The following is a 24,906-nucleotide window of genomic DNA, read 5'->3' on the forward strand; positions in this document are numbered from 1 at the left end:
CCCAAACACACATACACACGGCACACACACCACACATTCACACACACTCCAGTCTTTAACAACAAAATCCACAGTCAGGTACCTAGGTCACTAGGTGTCAATTCATACAGTCTTCTTCCTGACAGGGCTTCATCTCACATATGTAAAATGAGTCCTATGACCAAACTCCACTCTACCGTATCTCTCCAAGGTAAATGTAAATATACACACTAATACTGACTCTAGGTTATACAAGGGTACTTCAAAAGCAGATGGAAAAATGTAATCAAGAGATAATACGAATCCTTAAAATATGCATATGCATAGCCTGATATACAGCAGAATTAAACTCAATAAGGACTTTTCTTTTCCCATTATCCAGGGAAGTGCAAAAGAGTTGGTTGCCATGACAGATGCCAAAGACGTTTGGCTCTGGTAGTGGAAACTGGGAGGCAATGCTGAAATGAGGTAAGAAGTTCCAGGGCCACAAGGTGGACACAAGTCATCCACGGCTTTTCCCAGGAGTTTGTTCTTTTTGGGTAAGTGCTACACACACAAGCCCCAACCCGCTGTCTGATTCTGAACCCTGCTCAGGCTGGAGCAGATGCACACACAGCGGGGAGCCTCGCTTGCAAGAGATGAGTGTTCCCTTGCTCTATTTTAATCCTCGCCTCCAGGCCGGGGAGGGTTTCGTCAGAAATTGTGGAAAACAGTGACAGCCAAGCTCTCTCATGCAAAGGGTAGGGAGCCCCGGATCAGCGAATCACGACTTGCACAGTATTTAATGGTCACAGGAAAACAAGTTTCCTTCCTGCTGGCCCGCATTTTCGGGGCCAGCTCAGGCAGCTGTGGCAGCGCCTGGCGACGTCCTGCCGGGCTCTGGAGAGCAGACGCTGTGGAGACGCGGGGACCGCCACCCCCGGCACCGGAGCAGAGGGCCGCGGGGGAGGCTCCAGAAACGGCTCCTCGCTGATCCCCAATGACCCAGTCGGCCCTGATAAATATCCCCACCCAGCCCTATAGGGGAAAGGGCAAGTTCAAACGCACGTTGTCCAGCCTGGGGCGAGTCCGGAAAGAAGGCCAAGAAACCCAGCCAGCCGCCCCCACTCACTCGCCGCTCAGGCGCGGAGCACACCGGGCTTACTGCGCCTGCGCGCTCCGGGTCCCGCCGCCACGCCCCTCTCAGAGGCCGAGCGCCCGGAGGCCGTCTTCGCTTAGCAACGGACCAGTCACAGTCGCCGCGCTCAGCGCGCCCCTTTCCTCGCAGGAAATGTCCCTGTTCTTCCTGTGAGGCTCCTCGCTGCCTCGTGCCAGGCCATAGGGGCCCATGGAGGGAAAGGAGGAAAAGCAGCAGTAAGTGCTGGGGTTTGGTTTTTTATTTCCTCTTCTGAAAAATATTTTCCTCCTGCAGGAGGAGACTTAAGTGAGATCTGAAGGTGGGTCCCCAGCATGGACCATCGAGGCCAAACCTTATCTGACCCCCTTGTTACCTCTGATTGCTAGTGGCTGAGCACGTCCAATAATAATTTTTAAAACGCACTGTTTAGTGAGCACATGCTCTGTGCCAGGGACCTTACATGCATTGACTGGCCTAAATTCTTGAAGTCACCTTGTAGTCATCCACTCCTCACACCCGTCTAACTTCTTAGCAAAATCTGTAGGTTTTACCTTTCAAGTCATCCAGAATCTACCACTGTTCATCACTTCCTCTATCATCCCACGCTGTCCCAAGTACCGTCCTCTCTGCCTGGATACTGACGTAGCCTTCCAGTTGGTGGCTTTGCTGCTTCTCTTGCGCCTCGCAGCTTCCTCAACACAGCAGTCAGTGTTATTTTTACAACATAAGTTAATCACTAGTCTACATCTGGCATCCCAGAGTAAAAGCCAAGGCTCCTACCATGGCCTACGGGTCCTACACAACATGCCCTTACCCTTACTTGGCCTTACCTACTTCTTGCCTCCTCGACTGGACCCTGCTCCAGCACACAGGCCTTCTTGCAGTGATTCTCGAATGCTTGCCAGACCAGCATTAGCGTCACCTGGGAACTTGTTAGCAAATTCTCAGAGACTCCCCACCCCAGACATACTGAATCAGAAACTGGGGGGTGGACCTAATAATTCTGGCTTTCACAAGGCCTCCAGGTGATTCTGATGCCATGAATTTTGAGAACCATTGAATCAGGGTAGTACAGCTAGTTAAGAGTGATGTGGAATTAGGGGTACCTGCTCCCAAAGCGTGTATTTTTATCTCTAGGATAGTGGTTCTCAAACTTTAACGTGCCTAAGAATCAGCAAGAGTGCTGGTTAAAACAGGTTCCTGGGGACCAGGCCCAGAGATTATGATTTAGTAGGTTGAAACGGGGCCTGTAACATGGTCACAATTGATGCCAGTGCTGCTACTCCAGTGAGCACACTTTAAGAAGCACTGTTCTAAGGACACGCACACTTATGCTGCAGAGCTTTGGCAGTTGCAGTTCATACTTGGAATACCCTTCCCTGAAATATCCACTTAGCTCTCTCCCTCCCTTCTTTCTTTTTTCAACTGCCACATTTACAATGCAGCCTCTGCTCTATATAAAAATGCAGGCTACCTCCCACATACATACACTCCCTTTCCACATTCTCTGCTTTAATTGTTGTTCTTAGCACTTAACACCATGTAACAGACTATGTATTTTACTTTATTTCTCATCTGCCTTCCCCCAGTAGAATGTGAGCTCTGTGAAGGCAGGAATTTTTCTTTGTTCTGTCACAGCTGTATCTTCAGTTCCTCAAACAGCACCTGGCACACAATTCAATAAATATCTGTTGAAAGAATGAATTATTTAATGTTATTCTCACATCTCTCACAATACGTATTATTGTCCTTATCATGCAAGTGAGGAAACCAAGGCTCAGCTATTAAATTGCAGAGCTGGGATTCCAATCCAGGTCTGCCTCACTTCAGAGCCCATTAGTGTTTTTATCTGTGTTTTCCTAGTAGTAAGATATTACTACGGAATCATATATTTCATATTTATATATCAGTGTATGGCCATCCACACCATAAGTGCTTAATCAGATGAATGCATGAATATGCAAGCAAATAGCCTTTCCTTCAAGGATCTGATTCCAGTACAAGTGTATTGCTGGGTTATAGCTATGAGAAACAGATCAAGAAAACTGATGCCAGAAGTTTACAATGATAAATTAACTCAAAAGTCACCACCTTTGAATAAATACTTATATCTCTGGAAAAGTAATAGAAAAGTCTGAGAAGTTATTTACACTTTACCCGTAATCAGTTGTTCCAAATTGTTTGCAGAGAGCAATTTTTGTTGGGAAGCAAGGAACTAGAATCCAAAGATTCTGAATATTGTTTGTATGCATACTCAGGTAAGGGTTGAGGCTACACAGCTAAAACAAAGCCAGAGTAAAAACAGTTCCTGCAGATTTGCCAGAAATATGCAAATATTATATTAACAGTCCATTTACTTTCTATGACCAGGACATTTGTCAGGATGTTGGGTACATAATGGTGAATGAAACAATCTACACCTTCATGGAACTTATTGACTAGTAAAGGATATTTGTAGTGCTTACTAAAAGCAAGTGACCAAAAAACAAGGTACATAAAAAAATTGTGGTGTTACAAAAATAGACAAAGTACTAAAATAGAGAATAAATGAGGTAGGGAGGGGAAAATCTAGGAAAAGCTGCTGAGGAGATGACTTTTAAGCTGAGACCTAAATGAGAATAAGCCAGCTGTGCAGGGAGCTGAGGATGAGCTGCCCAGACAGAGGGAACAGCATGTGCAAATGCCATGAGGGGAGAAAATATTGATGTGTTCCACGAACTGAAAGAAGGCAGGCTGACTGGAGAAGTGAGAGGAGAGAAGCTTGAGTGAGGTTGAAGAGATTAGCTGAGCAGGTCATACAGGACCTAACAGCTACAATTAGGAGAGAGTATTTATTGTAAATGCAATGGAAACCCACTAGTGGGTTTTAAATGAGAAATAACATGATGGAAGAGATGGCTCTGGCTTTGGTTTGAAGGAAGGTAGGTGTTACATTTTAAGGGCTATGTATAAGCCTGAACAGAACTACCCACTTTATAAGTTTGGAAACTCATTGACTCACTTGTGGGTCACAACTTTTACTTTAAAAGCTTCTATGTAAAAAGTATTCAAATTCATATATTTCATTCTTTATGTTTAAAGTATGTGAAATTTTAAAATACTGCCTTTTATCATTTCTACTTCTTGTTTAAAAGAAAAATTCTATAAACTAAACATGTCTTTAATGTTTTAATAAAATATTTTTTTTATTTTTTCATTTCAATAATTTTCGTTTTTGTACCAGTGTCATTATTAGCAAAAAGTGGTGAGACTGAATTGATTTTTACTGTCTGCACAGTGGACTTTTCTTGAAAAGATAAATAATGGTGGTCAGTTGGTAGCTTTAAGTTTGCCAGCTGAACTTCTTAAATTAAATAGTTTATCATTGTCCAGATGCCTGAATTTACTAGATAAAGGAGGGAAAAAAGCTATCTCATGATAATAAAACTTTTTTTTTTTTTTTTTTGTCTTTTTCGTGACTGGCACTCAGCCAGTGAGTGCACCAGCCAGTCCTATATAGGATCTGAACCCGCGGCGGGAGCGTCGCTGCACTCCCAGCGCCGCACTCACCCGAGTGCGCCATGGGCTCAGCCCGTGATAATAAAACTTTTAAGGAAGAGTAAAGTTTTGCATGTAATTTAGCCACATTCATAAATTCTACAAACATGATTTGTAAGCATAATCAAATCACTACTCTTTCTTTACTCCAAGCAAATGAGAGTCTGTACACGGCACTAGTATACTGTAATGAGTAATCATTATTAACCCAAATCCCTTTATCTCTTATATGATTTAGAATGAGAAGAAATTTTAATAGCACAGACCCTTGTAACTACTGACAAGCCTAAATTGTCTTGACTGATCTGTGAAATATATTTAAATCTTATTTTATGTAATTATGACTCAGTATTGAAATGTTTATTGGGGTAAATGATTTACTATTTAATTATGTTTTTCAGACAGCACAAAATAGAAGATGCTGGTATAGTGTATGTAACTGAAAAAAAAGAAGAAATCAAACATGAAAAAAAACCTGGAAAAAGCATACAACATTCAAAACCATGTGTCGGGAGAGGACGTGCATGTTATGCTAAATTCATTAACACAAATGCAAGAACATACAATGAGCCAGTTCCCTACATAGATCCCAAAAAAGGGCCAGAAAAGCAGGTTGGACAGATGTTCACTATATACAAATATAAATGTAGATTCAGAAGTTGTTTTGCAGGATAATTTGGTCACAGACTATTTAAAGGATGTGACACATCTCAGAGTAGTACTGTTTATAATCCAATAGTTAAAAGCAGTAACCTGGAACTACTCTGGCAGGTAACTTTTGCATACAAACAATATATATACAGGGAAGGGATCCAAATAATTTTTCCGATTGAGTCAGATTATAACTGCTAAGTGCTTAGGGGTTACTGAAGAAATTTCTTGGATAATACTGTATTTGTAACAAATATTCTAATATAAAAATTTCCCATGATACTCAGTAATTCAGATACATTCTGTAAACTAATAGCTACCATTTATTGAAAGCATATGAAATGTTAGGAATGAGCTAAGTGTTTTATATAAGTTATATCCTTTAATCTCTGCAACAATTTCTATGATGTATTATTGAAAATATTTTACAGATAATAACACATACTCCAACAAGGTTAATTAACATATCTGAGGTACATAGTAAGCAAATGTTACAGTCATGTTTCTGACCCAGGACTGTGGGTTTAGCCAAACCACACTCACTGACTATATTGTACAAAATATATTCCTTTTTTTTTCTTTAAAGTCACATTTGTTAGGGTGTAATTTATTGTATTAGTTTCCTATTGCTGCTGTTACAAATTACCACAGACTTAAATGCTGGCTTAAATCAACACAGATTTATTCCCTTACAGTTCTGGAGTTCAGAAGTTCAAAATCAGTCTCACTGGCTCTTAGCAGGCCCGGTTCCTTCTGGAGGCCCAAAGGGAGAATCCATTTCCTTGACTTTCCCAGCTCCTACAGGCTGCCCACATTCCTTGGCTCATGGCACCTTCCTCTTCAAAGCCAGCAACACAGCATCTTCAAGTCTCTCTCTGACTCTCCTACCTCCCTTTTATAAGGAAGAACCCCTGTGAATAGATTGGGCCCACCCAGGTAATCCAGGATAATCTCCCCATCTTTAATCCATCTGCAAAGTCCCTTTGCCTTGTAAGGTAACATGTTCGTAGGTTTGGGTATTAAGGCATGAAAATAGTTGGGGCTGGAGAGAGCATTATTCTGCCTACCACATTTACACAGTAAAATTCACCTTTTTTAGTATATAATTCTGTGAGTTTTAGCAAAGGTATAGTCATGTTACTGTACCACAATCAAGGTATAGAACATTTCTGTCTCCCCCACAATTCCCCAGTGCCCCTATGTACTCATCCCCTTCCCCTACTCCAGCCCCTGACAACCGCTGATCTGTTTTCTATAGTTTTGCCTTTTCCAGAAAGTCATATAAATGGAATTATATGAGGGTACTTCAAAAAGTTTGTGGAAAAATACAATTAAAAGATGATAGGATCTTTCATGAACTTTCTAAAGTACCTTCGTACAGTATGTAGCTTTTTGAATCTGTCTTTCTTCCAGAATAATGCATTTGAGGTTTATCTGTGTGGCTGCGTGTATCACTAGTTCATTCCTTTTTGTTGCTACTACACATTTGCCCTGTGACTTTGGGCAAGTCACTCTTTCTAAGCTTCACTTTCCTTATCTATATAATAAGTATAGTAATTGTTTCTCATATGATTTTTGTGAGGATTAAAGTAAATATTTTTGTCAGGTACTGTAGACACTAGGGATACAGCAGTGAACAAAGTAGATGGAAAAAAATCCTATCCTTATGTGGCTTGCATTTTGATGGGAGAATAAATAAAACAAGTAAGTTGTATTAGAAAGTTAGATGGTAGTAAGGGCTGGCATGAAAGACGGGATAAGGACTGCTGGAGGCAGAGCTGCAATTTTAAATGTGTGGTCAGAGACTTTACTAAGTAGGTAATATTTGAGTGAAGACCTGTAGAGGGATGAGGGAGTGGCCACACAGGAACCTGGCAGAAGGGCATTCATCACGCACAAAGGAAGAACTCAAACATTATCTCTTAGTAGCAGCAGAATCCTAGTCTACTGCTCTCTGCACCATTGTGGGGCCTAAGGAGCCCACCATCTTCAGCTGAGAGCAGGATTCTGTGATCGAAGTCCTAGTATGGTGCTAGGCCCAGTAAGTGTTCAACAGATGGTATCCCAAAAATGCCACGGCAGAGGTAGTAAGAATTTCCCATGTCAGTATTTTCCATCATGACATTTGAAGAAGGAACTGTGTGCCATCTAAATGGTCTCAGATGATTGTGGCAATGTCAGCCTGGTCCTACCCCATCCCTGCCAGTGAGTGAGTAAGGTGGAGTTGTAATTTAACTTAACATTTAAGTGGAGATTATTTCTTGTGGGCTCTCTTCTGATAACATTTATTCTTGTCATAAAACAGCATACCATGGCATGTATGTGAATGTGACATCTTCTCAGGGTAGGAATCTCTGTGGTCAAGTATGCTTTAATATCATGTAGTAACCCCTTACAATTTTAAGGCTATTTTGTTTTATAAACTTGCTCCTATATGTGTTCTTGTACCAATTATTTGAGATTTTACCGAAATTGGTTGTCATTATTAGACCAGACTTACACTGAGGAAATAAATCTGGTACAGAAGTCCAGGTTAGTGAAGTTCTCCTGTTTCTTACAAAAGCTATTCAGTGACTCTCCTAAGCTGTAGTTCAGGGTTGAATCTAAAGCAAGCTTAACCAAACCTATCCTTACATTGGAGACCCTAAGGAAAAGAAGCTGGTTTGAGAACAGAAATAAGCAATGTAAAGTTTAAAAAATTAATCCCAGCTGATTTTTTTTTCTTACTCCTACTTTGTAGGTATCTTGAAAAAAAAAAAATGAACAAAGGTGTTAGAAGCTACTATCAGCAAGACTAGGTGACAGAGTAGCAGTAGAACCATTGTTCATTTAAAAAAGTGCTGGACCTTTAAGAGATGGTGAAAATAACTTTGACCTGAAGTAAGAGCTCAGATAAGACAGGCTGATAGTGAATAAGGAGAGTTACAGAGAAAGACCAAGAGGCATCATAAAGTTAAAAGCATGTTTGATTTGAGTGTGGAGTGGTGGGAATGTTCATAATTTAAAAACAAAAGCAATGAACCTTAAATGTCCTCATTTTGAAGTACCCTGAGAATAATAAAGAATGCTTGTTTTACATATTTGTAAACTTTGTTCCTTTATATAAGATGGCAGGTTTCTTTTTAAAGATTAGCTTTGTTAAGAAAAAATTATCTGATTGTTAATGCTGCCTTTAAAATAAGAGTAAAGAAAATAAAGTTGCCTAAGACTTTAAATGGCATCTGATGTTTTATGTATTTTGCTAAGATAATAAATACATTTAGACCTCAACACCGGATTGGTTGGTTATATATATGTACAATATTTTTGAGTGAAATTGTTATTTATACATTTCTACCTAGGGGCTTAAAATTGGGGTTGTTAGAAAAAGTAAAAAGGAGTTTTAGCTCAGTTTGAAATGAAATGAAAACTGGTTTGGTTGTCTTGTATTTTTATATATAGGTATTTTAAAAGAGATTATACTAGGTTGATATTTCCCAACGTTAAAATAAATTTCCAAAGTCAATCTTTTGGAAAAGCTGTATTTTTATATACCTTTCTTAGAGCTTCACAATTCACATTAGTATATAAAAGTTCCGAGAAATGCTGTGATAAACTTGTTAAATTTTGCTTATCTCACTATTTCCCAAATTTAACTATAGAAATCTCTTTTGTATAGCATCTATTAATATGCTGGAGAACTAGTGTTTTACAGAACACAGTTTAGGAGTAACTGTTATGGGAGACACGAATTGCTTAAAAAGAGAGATTTTTTAGCGCTTGGGGTATCTACAAAACAATAGAGATGAACTTAGGTACAGTGTAACCAATATGACCAGGACTGCCCTAGTGTTTGTGATAGAACTTCAATTTTTAAAGCCACTGAGCACTACTAATAAGATGCGATTGTCTATGTGTGGGTTTTGTCTAAAGTCCGTATTTCCTTGGGAATTCCCAAAGTATAATTTTGTGTTTCACAGATGACCACCACCACCAGCCACCTCGGCCAGGCTGCTGTGGCCCCTGCTGTGGAGCTCGGCCTCCCGCTTCTTGCATTCTCTTAACTGATTTCTCCAGGATGCTCCACTTGGTTTTGCCACTTCTCCCCTGAGGATTCTCCCTTCATTTCTCAAAGAATGGAAAACAATTAATGTTTACTAAAACATATTTGAAAGCTTATGGATAACAGGAGTATAATTTACAGACTGCCTTACATTGACTTCCAGATGTGGCTAAGGGGCCTACAGTGCAACAGCCATTAGGCCTTCCAGGGACTGGGGGTTAGAGGGAGCCCTGTCGTCGGGAATCTCTAGGTATCTCCTGACCATGGAGCCCCATGACTGTCATCCTGGGGCAGAAAAGAGACAGGCCTTAGATTGGGAGGAAAGACTTCTTCCTCTCTCTCTGGGTCCAAAGTTTTGAGTTGAGAAGATCTCACTTTAGGCAGAACCCCTCTACAATCTACAAAATGTGGTCTGTCCCCTAAAGCCTAGACAAAGCCATCACATTAAGTGACTTTTCCCAGTTTGACTTCTTTCATCCTAAGTAACTCTGTGTCAGCCCTCCACGATCCAACGTGAGTGATGGTACACAGAGCAATAAATTTTTATCAGTCTTTCCCTTCAGTATGAGATGAAGATAAAAACAAGCCTCCATCTCTTTCTTTAATCTCATAATCTCTTATGAGAAAATGCTTGGACCAAAAAGGCACACACATGTCGTTGCATGAACGCATACATACTCTCACATGTCCTGGAACAAACCATACTTTTCAGGCATAGGGAAGACTATCCAGAAATAGGAGAGCTATCAACAATATTTTCTGATCTGTAGGATTTCATTCAGCTGAAACGAAGATGTATCCAATTTATAACACTCAGAACACATTTATCAATTACAGAGTCTTGAAGTCATCAATCTCACTTTAGGAAAAATTGTTTATTATTTCCTTTATATTTGTAAAACTAAAGAGACCACTTGGGTAAAATTCTCTATTCAAAAGAAGTTTGCTCCAAAGGTGAGCTGATATCTTTGCTTTAAGGATAGCTTTTGCATTAATACTCTTGAAAAATTCGAAGTTCACCACACGTTTTCCCAGTAGTTCACATATCCAACAATCCTTTTTCCAATAGCTTGGGTATTAGCAAAATAAGTTTTTGATCAAGAAAAGTAGATATAAAGTGTATGCCTTATAACCTTATCATAGAAGAACTTTCTCAGGAAAGCATACTTATTGCTAGATTTTGAATGTTTACCCTCTCCAAAACTTATATTGAAATTTAATTGCTGTACTAAGAGGTGGGACCTTTAAGAACTCTCATGAGTGGGATTAATACTGTTTGAAAAGGGCAAGTTTGATCCCCTCTTGCCCTCTTTTTGCCTTTCTGCATGTGAGGACACAGTGTTCAAAGGGCAGTTTGGAATCAGAATTGCCAAACCTGCCAGTGCCTTGATATTGGGCTTCCCATCCTCCAGAACTGTGAACCAATAAATTTGTTCATTATAAATTACCCAGGCTGTGGTATTCTTTTATAGCAACACAAACTGGACTAAGACACTTGCTTAGAGACTTTAATTTTACTTTTGAGATCATTAAGTTTGTGCTTATCTGGTTTTCATTCCATAGAAGATTTGATACAGCGGAAATTAGAAATTAGAAATTTGTAACACAGAAATTAGGGGTATGCACAGATAGGTGGGGGATTGAATTGTGGCAGCACTGCTGCCTGCTAGTGATATACCTTGGAGAAGTTAACTTCATCTCCTGGCAGTTTTCTCGTCTGTAAAGTGGGTGTACCTACTTCATAGAATTGTGGTGAGAATAGGTGAGATAAGGCCTATAAATACTAGACCTTTGGGCATAATAAGCACCATCATATATGTGAAGTGGAGTGGAGGAAAACTGCCAGAATCAGGCATTTCGACAACAGTAAGATGTTGTGACTATTTTCAGCCAGATAGTGAGAAGACACCATCTGTTTAGTAATCTGTTCTAGAATTTTCCTAGGATCTATATCAAGCAGACTTGATTTTTTAAATTCACCATTTAGCCCATTCTAAAAAATGAGACAGTAGCTGATCTCCTTTATTCTCCAAAATTCCCTAGTTCCTAAATTTCTGTGATGTCTGCAGAAATTACTCCTGGTTACAGTTACCCATTATTTCATTATCCCTGGTTACAATTTGTCATTGGCCTAAAAACTGGCACTAATTTAAAGTAACAAAGTAAGGTCTCACTCTCTCATTAACTACTCAGGGCTTAGTTTCCTCTTTGGTACGTTTCATCTCATCTTTTTTAGTTTGAAGGTAATTTCGCTTAACAAAGAATCTAAAGTTGGGTAGTTATGATTTTCCGCTCTTCACAATGCACTTCTCTACAAATTGTTAGCCCTTCCTTGATTTCTTTCTACAAACTATTTTTTTCCCAGAAAATCTTATTTTTGCTGCTTTTGGCATATATCATGAATTTCTTCTAAGCTTCTTGACAATCTTCTGATAAGTTGACTCCATTAAATTTGTTTAGGAATTTGATATTGTGCAGCTCTAATCTTTTAAATGTGCCTGTTTTTTTAGAAACTAAGCTCATTTGACAGCTGACTCCCTATTCAGCCACATAGGTTTCTTTAGATGCTGGTTACTTTTTGTGTCAATGTAGCCTCAATTGTATTGTCAGAATTTTACTTATTAGAATCACATATTCATCCCCCTTGTATCATATTTTTAAAGTCTTTGATTATGAAATTATACATTTTTTAAGGCAGATCTGCTTCCTTATAGCCCAAGGTAGGTGTTTGATCATGTCCAAGGTTACTTTCATTCCCTAAATATCCAAGAACTCCCAAGTGTCACAGTTGCCTTCTCCCAAGGTTCTTACTTTCTGCCTGATCAACCAGTTTAATTTCTGATCAGAATTAAGTTCAATGATAGTCCCCCTCACTGCTTTCTCAACTTCTAAGAGATCAAATTGTCATCTGTGCTAAAAAAAAATCTATCAGTTCTCCCTTTACTGGATTCTTAGATTTTAGTACATATAATTCAGCATCATTGGAGATATTTCCCCATAGAACAAAGTTTTTCAAACTGAGTCATTAGTTAATTATAAATCAATGTGAGTTGCAGCCAGCATTGTGAAATGAAATAGTAGATAAAGCAATAGAATGGAATAGAGCAGAAAAATGGCTGTGTGCACTGCATATAGTAAGAATAAGTATTTTGTGAAACTTTTGTTTCAGTTTTATGTATGTGTAGCATTCTGTGCTCTTGCATGACATAAAATGTATTTCATAGCATAGATCATGAACTAAGAACTTTGAAAACAACCATTTTAGATAATACATTATTTGTATTGCAATAATGAAAAGTATAATTTTTAGATCACATTACATTTGTACATATATATGATAAAATTGTAGTACAAAACATAGAAATATAACTACTTTGATTTTTCCTTCTCCATTTGTTAGTATAATGCAGCTTAAGAATGTAGCAGCTGTATTTTAGCTAAAAATATGTGACAATTCATTTTTATGTGCCTTTTAAGAAATAGTCTTTGTGAAAAGATATTTATGTCTAGATTTCAGAACTCTATTTTAGTATTAGTACTAGAATATTCGATAACTTGAATTACTGAATATTCATAGACATCAAGCAACCCATGAAAATGTTTTACAGTATCCAATTTTGTGTTTTCAATTTTTTTCTTTAAAGGGTGACTGGTGGTCACATGAGAAAGTACTGGAACATATCTTCCAACCACCTTATGACACTAAGAGCACCCAGAGGAGTGACTTCCAAAAACCAATATGTCCACTGATTTTGCCAGTCAAACACAGCAGGATGCAAAAGCCTTCTTGTGGAATAGGTAAGGTTAGTAGTAGTAAACCCCCTTTTTTATTACCTCAGGTTATTGCTATCAAATGTGTTAGATGTGCTGACACCTTCTGAGAAAACTACTTCTCTTCAGGAGTTCAAAGTATACACACAGCAAGTGTAGCCCTTGACAAGTTTGTTCATTATCCCTTCCTTGTGGACAGTTTGTCTCCAAACACATTTAATATAACATAAGGAAAATCGTACTGATCATTAATAACACCAGCCTCAAAGTCAGAAACTAAGTAGCATTCCGCTCATTATTGTTGTCACCAAATTTTAAAAATTATAACTATGAAAATAGTAGGTGACACTAAATGGCAGTATTTCTCAAATTGCACTCTGAGGAGCACTAGTTTTGTACGATGTTTATAGACACAGCTTAAAAAAAAAAAACAAGAAGTGGTCAAATAAGGTTTGTAAAATTTGAATTTCCAAGAAAAGGAATAAAGAATGCTGTGTTTCCCTCACTTATTGATCATCTGACCCTTTTTCAGATTATCTTATGACTGGTGTCCCACAAAACATAATTTAGAAAATACTGACACAGACTATTAAATCAAACATTTTCAGATCTAAAATCGACGTTACCTGACAATGTCATTATCATAAATTCACATTTTATTCAAGTTGAATCTGTTTCTTAACCCACATCCTAGTCATCTCTGCTTCTGGAGTAGGATTTAGCAAGTCTTAAACATGTGCTGGATCAAGTCAATACATTAATTGAGTACCCACTCTGGTCCTCACCCCATACAAAAGTTCATAAGCTAAATTTCAAATAAGCTACTGTAACACGTGACGGTAGACAACAAGGAATTACTTTTAGAAGTCAAGAGTGCCTCACTTAAGTTTAGCCTTCCGGCCTCTGTGATTTGGTCATTCTAGTTAAGGATACAAAGGGCAGCTAGACTGAAGGTCAGGACATTAAGAAAATGGTCATATTCAGCATGATTTCCACCTCAAGAGAGTTAGTTAATGAAGGGGGCTAACTATTTAATAATCTGTAACAGAGACCTCTCCTCTAGAAAAATAATAAAGTTTTCACTTCTGATTCAGGACAGTAGACTGAGCACAAACATCTAAATTCCCTGCCTCCCAAGACCCTAGTAGGTAGTAGCAAAGCAATAAACCCATAAAGGTGAAAAAAATGGAAGGAAGGAACTTCCTGGAATGCAGGAAAAAGTAAAAGCCTATTGATGGATAAAAGAGAGCAAAGAAGCAATACCTAGAAGGAGATGCAGCAAAGAACCAATCTGCCTGACAAAACCCCTGACACTGGGCTCAGTCAGCAGGCACAGCAGAAGGCAAGGATGAAAAGGAGACAGGGGGAGTCAGAGGGTTACTTGAAAGCCTTTCTCATAAATAACATCTCCAGTCATGAGCACTCCACCCTATCCCAACATTAAGACTGCTAAAGGCTAGTGTCTTGGCAAGAAGTCAGCTACCACACCACTTCTTTTAGTGAATCAAGCCAATCCCCATTCTATTCCTAATTGTGAATGGACAACCAAATATTAGAATTATGCCAAATTTTAAAAAAAAGAGGTTTGACAAAGAAATACTGCATGTCCTCATAAGTAGGAGAAGAAGGAAGGAAGGAAGGAAGAGAGAGAGAAAGAAAGAGAAAAAAAGAAAGAAGGAAATGAAAGAAAGAAACAACAATCAATAACTCATTGAACTTTCAAAGGGAGAGAACAGAACTGAAGCCAACAGAGGTGAGGAAGGGAGAGGGGGAGCAGGGTTAGTGAGAAATCGGTAAAGGGCCACAAAAAATTATCACATTGTGTCAGACTGAATATGCAATTATCCCGAACTGAGCATCACATACTGCACACAAGTATTGATATTCAATACTGTAGCCCATAAAAAGGTTTGGAGGATAAAGGCAAGAAAATATCACAGAGCATAAAACAACAAAACAAAAACCTAGGGCCAAGCCCGTGGCGTACTCGGGAGAGTGCAGCGCTGGGAGCGCAGCGATGCTCCCGCCGCGGGTTCGGATCCTATATAGGAATGGCCGGTGCACTCACTGGCTGAGTGCCCGTCACGAAAAAGACAAAAAAAAAAAAAAAAAAAAAAAACCTAGAAAATATGAGAGAAGAAAAGCAAAATGAAGGATCAGTTTTGTAGGTCCAACTTTTCTAGGGCTCCAAAAAAGAGAAGAGTGAAAATGAAGTGAGATAATAATCAAAACATAACATTTATTGAGCACATGCTATTTGCCAGGCACTTTATAGAACTTTCTAAATATTAACTCATTCTTACACAAACCCTATGCAATATAATAGAGTAATAATACTATTAATATTCTCGTGTTTTAGATAAGTATGTTTAGGGGAGGCAAAATTTTACCTCTCCTTCTTAGGGTTTTTTGGCGGAGCCAGAGAATTAAATTGACACAAGACAGATTAATAGGAGAAAAGCATACAAATTTCTTAAATACAAGTTTTACGTGGCAGGGGAAACTTCATAAGGAAATGAAAACCTAAAGATGCAGTTAAAGTCGAACACATATACTGAATTGGACAAAGTGTAGTAAAATCATGAAAGTGTGACAGGGCAAAGGGGCTTGGGTAGTTAATGGGGTTGAGAAATGACTAGGAAGATAAGGGTTAGTTTAGCAAAGTTTGTGCAGATTTCCCTAAGCCTTAACTTCCTGTGCTTGATGGTGAGAATAACATTTTCCTTCTGGTATAGGGAGGACATCTTTCACATGAGAATTTCATCTTCTGCTTTTAAGAAAAAGAGGGAAGGTCAGAATGCTTTCCTTGCGTCTACTATTTTTTTAAGTGCCCTTAACTCAATATGTCAATATGCCAGAGTGGCATATTTTGGGGGTGGAGTGTTCTGAACCCCTTCAAAAGCAAGCACAGAGTTTAAATAACTTGCCCAAGTCTACACAGTGAATAAGGGTATTCGAACCCAGATAGCCTGACTCTAGTACCTGTACTCATAACCAGACTACACAGCCTTTAAAATAATAAGAAATTTTCCTGATATAAAAAGCATTGAAAGGGTCTACTGAGTGCTTCCAAGTATGAAAGGAAAAAAGATACATACCTACACATCATTAGGAAATTGCAAAACAACAACCATAAAGAGAAGATTCTAAACCTTTCCATAAAGAAAAAGAATAAGTCACCATCTAAGGAGTAAGAATTAATATGGAATAATGCAACACTGATGCCAGGGCACAATGAAGTTAATGTTTTCAAAGTTCTCAGGGGTCATAATTTTTAACCTAGAAAAGAAGCTTTATTTGGCATGAATACTAGAACCATTCTTTTCAAGTGGCACCAGGCATTGGACCCACGGAGAAGGAAATGACGTTCTAGGACAAATCATAGCCGCTTAGCTCAGTTGGTTAGCGCTCAGCCTTGTAACACCAAGGTCAAGGGTTTGTTCAGTTCCCCAGACTGGCCAGTCACCAAAAAAAAAACCCAAAACAAAGCAAAAAAAAAAAAAAAAAAAATTATAGACACAACATGGAAAGTTTAAATATGATTACATAACAGAATGTATGTTAACAGCCTTAATAAGAAAAGTAAATAAATATACAGTTGATAGAAGATGGGAAGTAGAAGAGAGAAGTTGCTAATGTCATTATTTAACATATGTGTAATCAAGAGATACTACCCAATGTGGATGAAGCAAGGAATAGAATTGTAAGGTTAAAGATCAAAAGAACCAGTATAAGAACCAGATTTATCTCTCCGACCTGACCTGTTCACTGAGTTTCAAGCTCACATTATCTAACCACCTACTGAACACCTCCTCTTGCATAACTCATCACCTTTTCAAACTTGAGATGGCTAGAATAGAGCATTTCGTTTCTTCCATCCAAACCTGTTCCTCCCACCAGTCTCCCCATCTTGTGAATGCCATCTCCATTCCCCCGCATGCTCAAGTTTTGACAACCTAGAAGTCATTCTAAAACTCTCCCCTTTCATTCCCCCTCTACATTCAATTCATCAGCAAATCTTTTTATTTATTTATTTTTTTGGCAGCTGGCCAGTACAGGCATCAAAACCCTGGACCTTGGTATCATCAGCACAACCCTCTAACCAACTGAGCTAACCGGCCAGCCCTATCAGCAAATCTTGACACCTCTATCTCCAAAATATACCGCGAATCTGTTTCTTTCCATCTTCATTGTAGCCACTGTAGTGCAGCCACCTTATCCGGCTGTTTTCCTCCTCCTCCATGATGTGTTTTCCACATAGTCATCAGAAGGGTCTTTTAAAAACACAAATGATATTACATTCCTCCTCTAGTTCCTCCAGTTACTTCTCATTGTTTATAAAATTCAGATTTCTCACCATGGCCTATAGGGCCTTATTCGATCTGCCAAATCTACCTCCTTGTTCTTCTGTAGCTCATAATATGGGAATTTAGAGAAGGGTTAGACTAGGGAGGTAGATATACTCTCTGAAAGTTGTGCTTATTTCCAAACCAATTTATGTCTGTGTACTTGTTATTGTATTACCATAATTTAATTACATATTCTTGTAAATTAAAATCTGAGTGTGAAAGGAAGACAGTTGTTCCTATAAAACATTCAATGTTCAATGCCCAAAGACTTGACAAAAGGTCAGTCACTAACTTCAAAATATGCCAATTAGGTATGGGCGAAATCACTGTAAAAGAGAAGCTGGAGTGAATTTTTAAGATCTTGAAGGATGCTGCACTAATTTTGCTTCAAATGTGCCTTTACATGTTTATTCTGAGTTAAACAACCAGAAACTGGAAAGGACACATCAGAAGTGTGGTTTGTACAAGAAACACAAAGTGGAATTCCAACCAATGCACAAAGAAAATGGCTTTGGTATTCCAGTAAAAATTTGGTGAAAGAACTTATTAAACTTTTGACATGTGGAATATGACTCTCTGCTTTAACTGGCTTTTTTTGTTAACCAGCTAGTCCTTTTTGTATAAGGAGCAGTTTCTTCTGCTCAAGTTGAAGGGATGTGGGAGAGTGGTGGAAGATGAGACTGGAGAGAGGGGCTTTATTCTAGGTTAATCGGGCAGAGCCCAGACATTTCATGAAGGATCCCCCCCAAATCAAGGTCTGTAGATCTGTTCTATTGAGCTAGTCAATTTTCCCAGAGAGGGATCCTCCAAACCACTGTTTGGGGTGAAGGACAGAAAACCTGGTAGTCCCTTAAGCAATCCTCTGTTTTCAATTTCACCTTGTACTACTGCCCCATGCTCCCTGCCTCAGAGATATCTGATATCTACCAAATCCTGATCCTTACTGGAATGCTATGGCGTGAATTGACTCGATACCTACCTCACCCCATCCCCACAAGCACTTAGCTTCCAGTTTTCTATGGTCTACTCAAGTCAGTTGCCACTTAATTATCTGCTTTCCAGCTTCCAACTTTGTTAACATCTTTACTCCCATTTACGTAGTTCTTTTTTTTCCTTAAGGATATGAACCGTCTAAATTTACTTACTGTGATTGTACTGGAGTTTGGGGAAGGCCTGGGGAAATGAAAATGTTGAACTGGCCATGTTTAATTGGAAATAACAATCATTTTGTCGCCATCAACATTCCCATTGTTATTTAATATTGGTTTAGTACTTAGAGTACTTTAGTACTTAGATCCTGGGCCCATTACTTAAACTTCATCATCTTGTTTTATTCAATTTATGAAATTGAAATAATAATTCCTACCTTGCAGGATGGCTATGAGAAATAAACAAAATAACATGTAAAGTGCCTACTACAGTGCTTGGTACACAGTAGACAATAAATGGCTATTCTATTATTAATAAATGGCTATCAATAAATGGCTATTTCTATTATTGATTATTGCATTGTACTAAGTTAGATGTTGAGTTGGAATTTAGCTTTGGGAACCTGGCATGGTATGTTTCTTTCTTTCTCTGTCTCTCTATTTATTGGTATTTCTCACTGCCAAGTTCATTATTGTATCCTAAGGCCTAGTATAAATACCTCAATAAATACCTATTGATTAGTTGAATGATAATTACACATTATGGGCTGGCTGGTTAGCTCAGTTGGTTAGAGCATGGTGCTGATAACACCAACGTCCTGGGTTCTATCCCTGTATTGGCCAGCTGCCAAAAAAAAAAAGGAAATAATTACACCTTATTCAACAGATTATTTAATTTAAAGCCATAATGTAATTTAAGCATACACAACACAATATAGGCCTGCAATTTATTTATATTTTAGTTGGTGTTTGGGTACTAGATGAAAATGATTTTTTTAAAAAATGATTTTAAAAAAAGAAAATATTTTAATGTAACATTGAAAAATATGTATATAAACTAGTTTGTGCCAGATTTTTTATATATGCATACAAACATAGAAAAATGTGCATATAAACATGCACTAATAGCAATTAAAAGTCATCTCATAGTCGTTCTGTTCCATCAGCCCACTTAATTACGCCTGGTCTTTGGCATTTCAGAAATGTTATCTTGTGCTGACAATGAAAGTGCCCTTTATGTCTTGTACCACAACACAATTTCCTGGCTGCCATCCACAGTCAGTTAACAAATGGCTGTGCTCCATCATATCTGAGTCCCTGTAAGAATAAGTGTTCACATTTGGTTTTATATAATACAACTTTATAAATTGGAAAGGCTGATCTAATTTGTGAGGCGGATATCTCATACTTAAATGAAACTTTGGCCCTTTATGAACTACTTGATATTTAAACATTCTTTTGGATTGCTGATTCAGATATAATGATAAAATTAATTTTCTAAACCAGGTTTTAGTTTGTGTTGTTTCTTTTGCACAAGGTGTAATATAACAATAATTTATTGCTACACTTATATTTGCTTCTTATTTTTAACTGTATTTTGAAAATCTATACTATTTTACATTAATAATCTTTTTACATATCAAAATAAACACTATTGAGAAGAATGGGATTTCTAAGAGAAAAATAGTACTAATGAGTGTTTTTTTAAGCAGACATAAAAAGTGTCTGCTTAAGAAAAGAAAATTTCCCAAAGTAAAACTATTAAGTTCTCTTATACAGAGCAAATTGTGTGTTTGACTAAATCTTGGCTTTGTTGATAAAATATAAATGGCTAGATACCGACTTGTTTAGAAAATTCTTATTTTAATTAGATCAAGTTTCCAAGAAACAGAGAGTGAATTTCAACATTCTTCATGGTCTTTGCCTTATTTTTTGTAGTTCTCATCTAACAAGGCTTCTTTCAAGTAATTTCTTTGAGTCCAATTTGAATTCTTAAGTAGAATAACCACAAAGGACCAAAGTATCTTCTTTGATGTTTTCACACTTAGATATTCTTCACTATTGTGAGCTTCTTTAAAAGCCTCATATGTTTAAAAAAAATAAAAAATAAATAAAAAAAATTAAAAGCCTCATATGTTTGCATAAGTGAACATAATAGTTATGTCTAATTTTTTTTTTTTAAAAAGATGACCGGTAAGGGGATCTTAACCCTTGACTTGGTGTTGTCAGCACCGCGCTCTCCCAAGTGAGCTAACCGGCCATCCCTATATAGGGATCCGAACCTGTGGCCTTGGTGTTACCAACACCACACTCTCCCAAGTGGCTGGCCCTAGTTATATCTAATTTTAATACGTGTAATGTCTGAGTATGGAATTTCCCACTATAATAGCTCAGATTACTTTCCTCTCCCTTTATTCATCCTCATGAAGAAATGAATCCTTTTCAAAGTATTATTTTGAGATTCTGGAAGGTTCTAGATCACTATTTAAAAGATCATTTGTTTAAATTGGTTTAATTGACTTCCTTCTGAAGTGTTTCTGTTTCAGTTATCTGCATAACAAGCCATCTCAAGTTTAGTTGCTTGAAAAAACAATCATCTTATTTGCTCAGTGTTCTGTAATCTGGGCTGGGCTCAGCAGGAGAGTTCTTCATCTGATCTTGGTGGTGGTTACTTGCGTGGCTTCATGCAGGTGGCAGATGGTCTGAGGACTAGACTCAGCTGGCATGCTAGAATGACTGGGCTTCTCCTTCTCCAGGTGGTCTCTCCATGTGGTTTCTCCAGCAGGGTAGCTGGACTTCTTACCTGGCAACTCAGGGCTCCCAAGAATGCAGAAGCAGAAGCTGCAAGACTTTCTTCAAGTTATAGGCTTGGAACTGGCACAGCATCGCTTCTGTCACATCCTAATGGTTAAAGCTAATCACAAGGCCAGCCTACATTTATAGGAAGGGTACTATATGAGGACAGGAATACTGGAAGACCTGGTTCATTGGGGCCACCAATGTAACAGACTACCACAATGTCCTTAAATAATTCTTTCAGTGAGAGTTTAGGAGTGGCCAATTCTTCACCTTTCTTTGTTTAAAATTTTTTTTTTTTTTTTTTTTTTTTTTTTTAAAGATGACCAGTAAGGGGATAAGGGGATCTTAACCCTTGACTTGGTGTTGTCAGCACCACGCTCAGCCAGTGAGCAAACCAGCCATCCGTATATGGGATCCGAACCCGGGGCCTTGGTGTTATCAGCACCGCACTCTCCCGAGTGAGCCACGGGCTGGCCCCCTTTGTCTTAAAATTTTAAAAATTGCCCTCAATCTTTAATGAATGAAAGTATAGCTGGGTAAGGAATTCTGGGTTTACAATTATTTACCCTTTACACTTTGAAGATCTCATTCCATTGTCTCTGGATTCTATTGTTATACCAAGTCTAGAAGCACTCCAATTGTTAATTCTTTGAGGGTAATCTGTTTCACTATAAGATTTTTACTTTCAAAGGGGGCCTTTGTATGTAGAAAGAGTTATTCATGGTTAATTATGATTAATATTGATATTCAAATTTTAGCATAAATTTTAAAAATATTTCTTTCCTTAAGCCTTTGATTTTTAAATGTTGTTTAAAATACAAATAGTAACTTTCACTTGTTCTTTGATATTTAACTTAGGTTGGACAAATGAAATACACCTTAATGACTCATTTACACATATAGTCAATTAAATTCCATTAACATTTTAAAGTGCAAGTTTGTTGATTTAATCACGTATTCTACTTTCTTTTTAAACATTTTAAATACCTTTACAAAGAAAACTTAAAACTTTGCAAGAAAAAAATAACTTAGACAAACAAAACCTTTCTAAACACTTCTTATAAATCCAATAAATTAAACCTAGTAAATCTTGTAAAACTTTATATATCTAATAAATATAGTAAATCCAGATATCTCAAACATTTTAATACTGTTTATAAACTTAATAAATATTACCCTAATATTGTCAGCATAACACTAGCAAAGTATTAGATCATATTTTCTTCTTGTATATTAAAAAACAAATTGTGGATTTAATTTTACTTGATTTACTATTTTTATAATTAATCCCAAACCTTCCCAGAATTGAAAACACTTACCAGCCATTTATTTTATTAGTAGTGTGTAAATCCTAGAATGTTGGTTATGAATATTAGTAAAGCATTAAGGTGTTTTTTTGGAAAAAAGCTACTCTGTAACCAATCTTTACTTGTTACCCTACAAGAAAAATGGTCTGATATGCTATTTTTATTAAATCTGATTCATGGCTAGATATTATCGTGATTATTTTACAGAGTGCTTTTTAAAAAATTGATGAAAAGTGTATATGTTTATTGTGTATATAACATGATGTTTTGAAAAATGTATACATTGTGAACTGGCTAAATCAAGCTAATTAATATGTGCATTACTTCACATACTTAGGATTTTTGTGGCAAGAACACTTAAAATCTATTCTCTTAGCAATTTTCAAGAATACAGTACATTGTTATTAACTATAGTCACTATGTTGTATAATAGATCACTCAAATTTATTCTTCCTATCTAACTGAAATTTTGTATCCTTTGACCAACATCTCCCAGTTTCCTTTCCTCCTAGAGGATTTTAAATGATGATAGAGATTTTGCTCTATGCATTTCACTTACTAAAACATCAATATAATAATTTAAATTCATCATACTTAAAGTTTTCCTTATAGTAGGTAGATGTAAACTGTATTGTCCAAGGATTTTTCAGGTATGGAAAAATTGCTGGCATTGAATTTTAACCCAGGTAGGAAGCACATAAGTTTCCAGTTTGGGGCAGCTTCTTATATTTGTCCCAATTGTTATTGCTGCCTTAGGCAGCTGCAATGTTAAACAATTGTTCCTGATTGTTTCTGACAAACACCTGAGTGTAGGGTTGAAAGTGGGAGGTGGCTGTTCTCACTGAGAGGTCTGAGACATGTTTATAAAAACAAGCCATGTGAATGGAGTTTCCAGGAAACTGCCAGCCAGGTTAAATAATGACAATTCTCTGAACTGGTGTTTGTGGGAAGGTCCAAACCCATTCTGCTCCTTCCAGCAATTGCTATGCTGCTGGTTTTCACTGTAATTGTGGAGCTCTTGGTTTTCTGCAGAGGGGAAAGGGAGATGGAAACTGAGCAAGTTAAAATGCCATGATGCTTTTATTATGGAGATTAGTCATTTTTCTTGAACAAATGTTCCTTGGATTATTACAAGCCTTTGGTTAATTTCAAGAGTTCTGAAAGAGTTGATTTTGACAATTTTTGCCAGTATACTCATTGCTTTTGTAGAAGAGCAGCTTTTTGGAGGTCCTTACTCTGCCATAACCACTGATGACCTGTCCCTTTTAGTTTTCATGTTATAAATATCTCCTTCCAATCTGCCATCTCTATTAACTTTGCCCATGGTATCTTTCATTGAAAAGGTATCCTAAATTTTGATAGAATCATTTTATCAAGTTTTCACCTTGTGGGTTGTATATTGGGTGTTTTGTATTGGTTGTATATTGGGTGTTTTCCTACCGTTAGATCACAGAAATATCCTCCTACATTTTCTTCTCTGGATTTTACAATTTTACCTTACGAAATTAGGTCTTTAATCCTAGAGTCCACCTTTATGTACTGTGTTAAATAGGGAATCTATTCCGTTTTTACCATGAAGTGAACCATTTTTCTGAATATCATCTCTAGAACAATCTGCACTTCTCTCCTTTACTTGTAGGACCTCCTTAATTATGTTAGGTTCCATATATAAATAAGTCTCTCTGAGCTCTCCGTTATGTTACCTTGGTTAATTTTCAGTTCTTGGATACATACCAAAATGTTTTAATTATATGGATTTTTAGCCTGTTTTAATATCTGATAGGGAAATTCCCATTCTTTGCTCTACATTTAAGAGTTGATCTCTATAATAACGGGCCTTTATTTTTCCATTTAAATTTTGGAATTTATAAAATTCCTCAAAATATCCAGCTATAATTTTGATTGGGTTGTGTTATGTCTTTAAGAGAGTTCAAAATTTTTCTCTATAGAGGCCTTGTAATTTTTTTTTATTTTTAAAAAATTTATACTGTATAGCTTCTGTTCCTGAGAATAAATCTTATTTTTTCATGTTTTTTAGTAGGCTATCACTATTGTAGAGAAATGTTCTTGGTTTTTATATACTTTTCTTCTATCTGTTTACCTTGCCACACTCTTACTGTAATACAGTAATTCATTGATTCTAGTGGTTTTTCTATTCAGGTAATTATATTACCTACAAATAAAGAATTTTTTTCTCTTCCTTTGCAATTATTATACTGCTTTTTTCTTTTTTACAGTATTCTCCAAGGCCTCCATTAATATATTAAATAATAGAATTTTAGTTCTGACTTTTTATTGGTATAGTAGCTATTTTTCTGTTCTTTAGTCCTTGTCTTCTTAAGGAAACAAAAATTTTTGTTATTTTCTTCCATATATCTTAGAAACCCTCCTTGATTTATTTCTAGTCTTATTTGAGTTCTTCCTC

The 24,906-nt window shown here is 37.2% G+C and overlaps 1 protein-coding gene across 1 annotated transcript in view; it reads left to right on the forward strand.

Annotated features, from left to right (window-relative positions):
- Positions 1–1,207: 1,207 nt before the first annotated feature.
- The window catches only part of C14H2orf73 (chromosome 14 C2orf73 homolog), a 28,517-nt gene continuing 4,818 nt past the window's right edge, over positions 1,208–24,906 (forward strand). The window contains exons 1-3 of the mRNA XM_063078459.1: positions 1,208–1,332; positions 5,035–5,245; positions 12,971–13,124. Coding sequence (XP_062934529.1) covers positions 1,307–1,332; positions 5,035–5,245; positions 12,971–13,124 — 391 coding nt within the window. The 5' untranslated portion in view covers positions 1,208–1,306. The remainder of the gene's footprint in view (positions 1,333–5,034; positions 5,246–12,970; positions 13,125–24,906) is intronic.

This window comes from Cynocephalus volans, chromosome 14 (assembly GCF_027409185.1).
Source record: "Cynocephalus volans isolate mCynVol1 chromosome 14, mCynVol1.pri, whole genome shotgun sequence".
In the NCBI taxonomy this organism is placed as follows: Eukaryota; Metazoa; Chordata; class Mammalia; order Dermoptera; family Cynocephalidae; genus Cynocephalus; species Cynocephalus volans.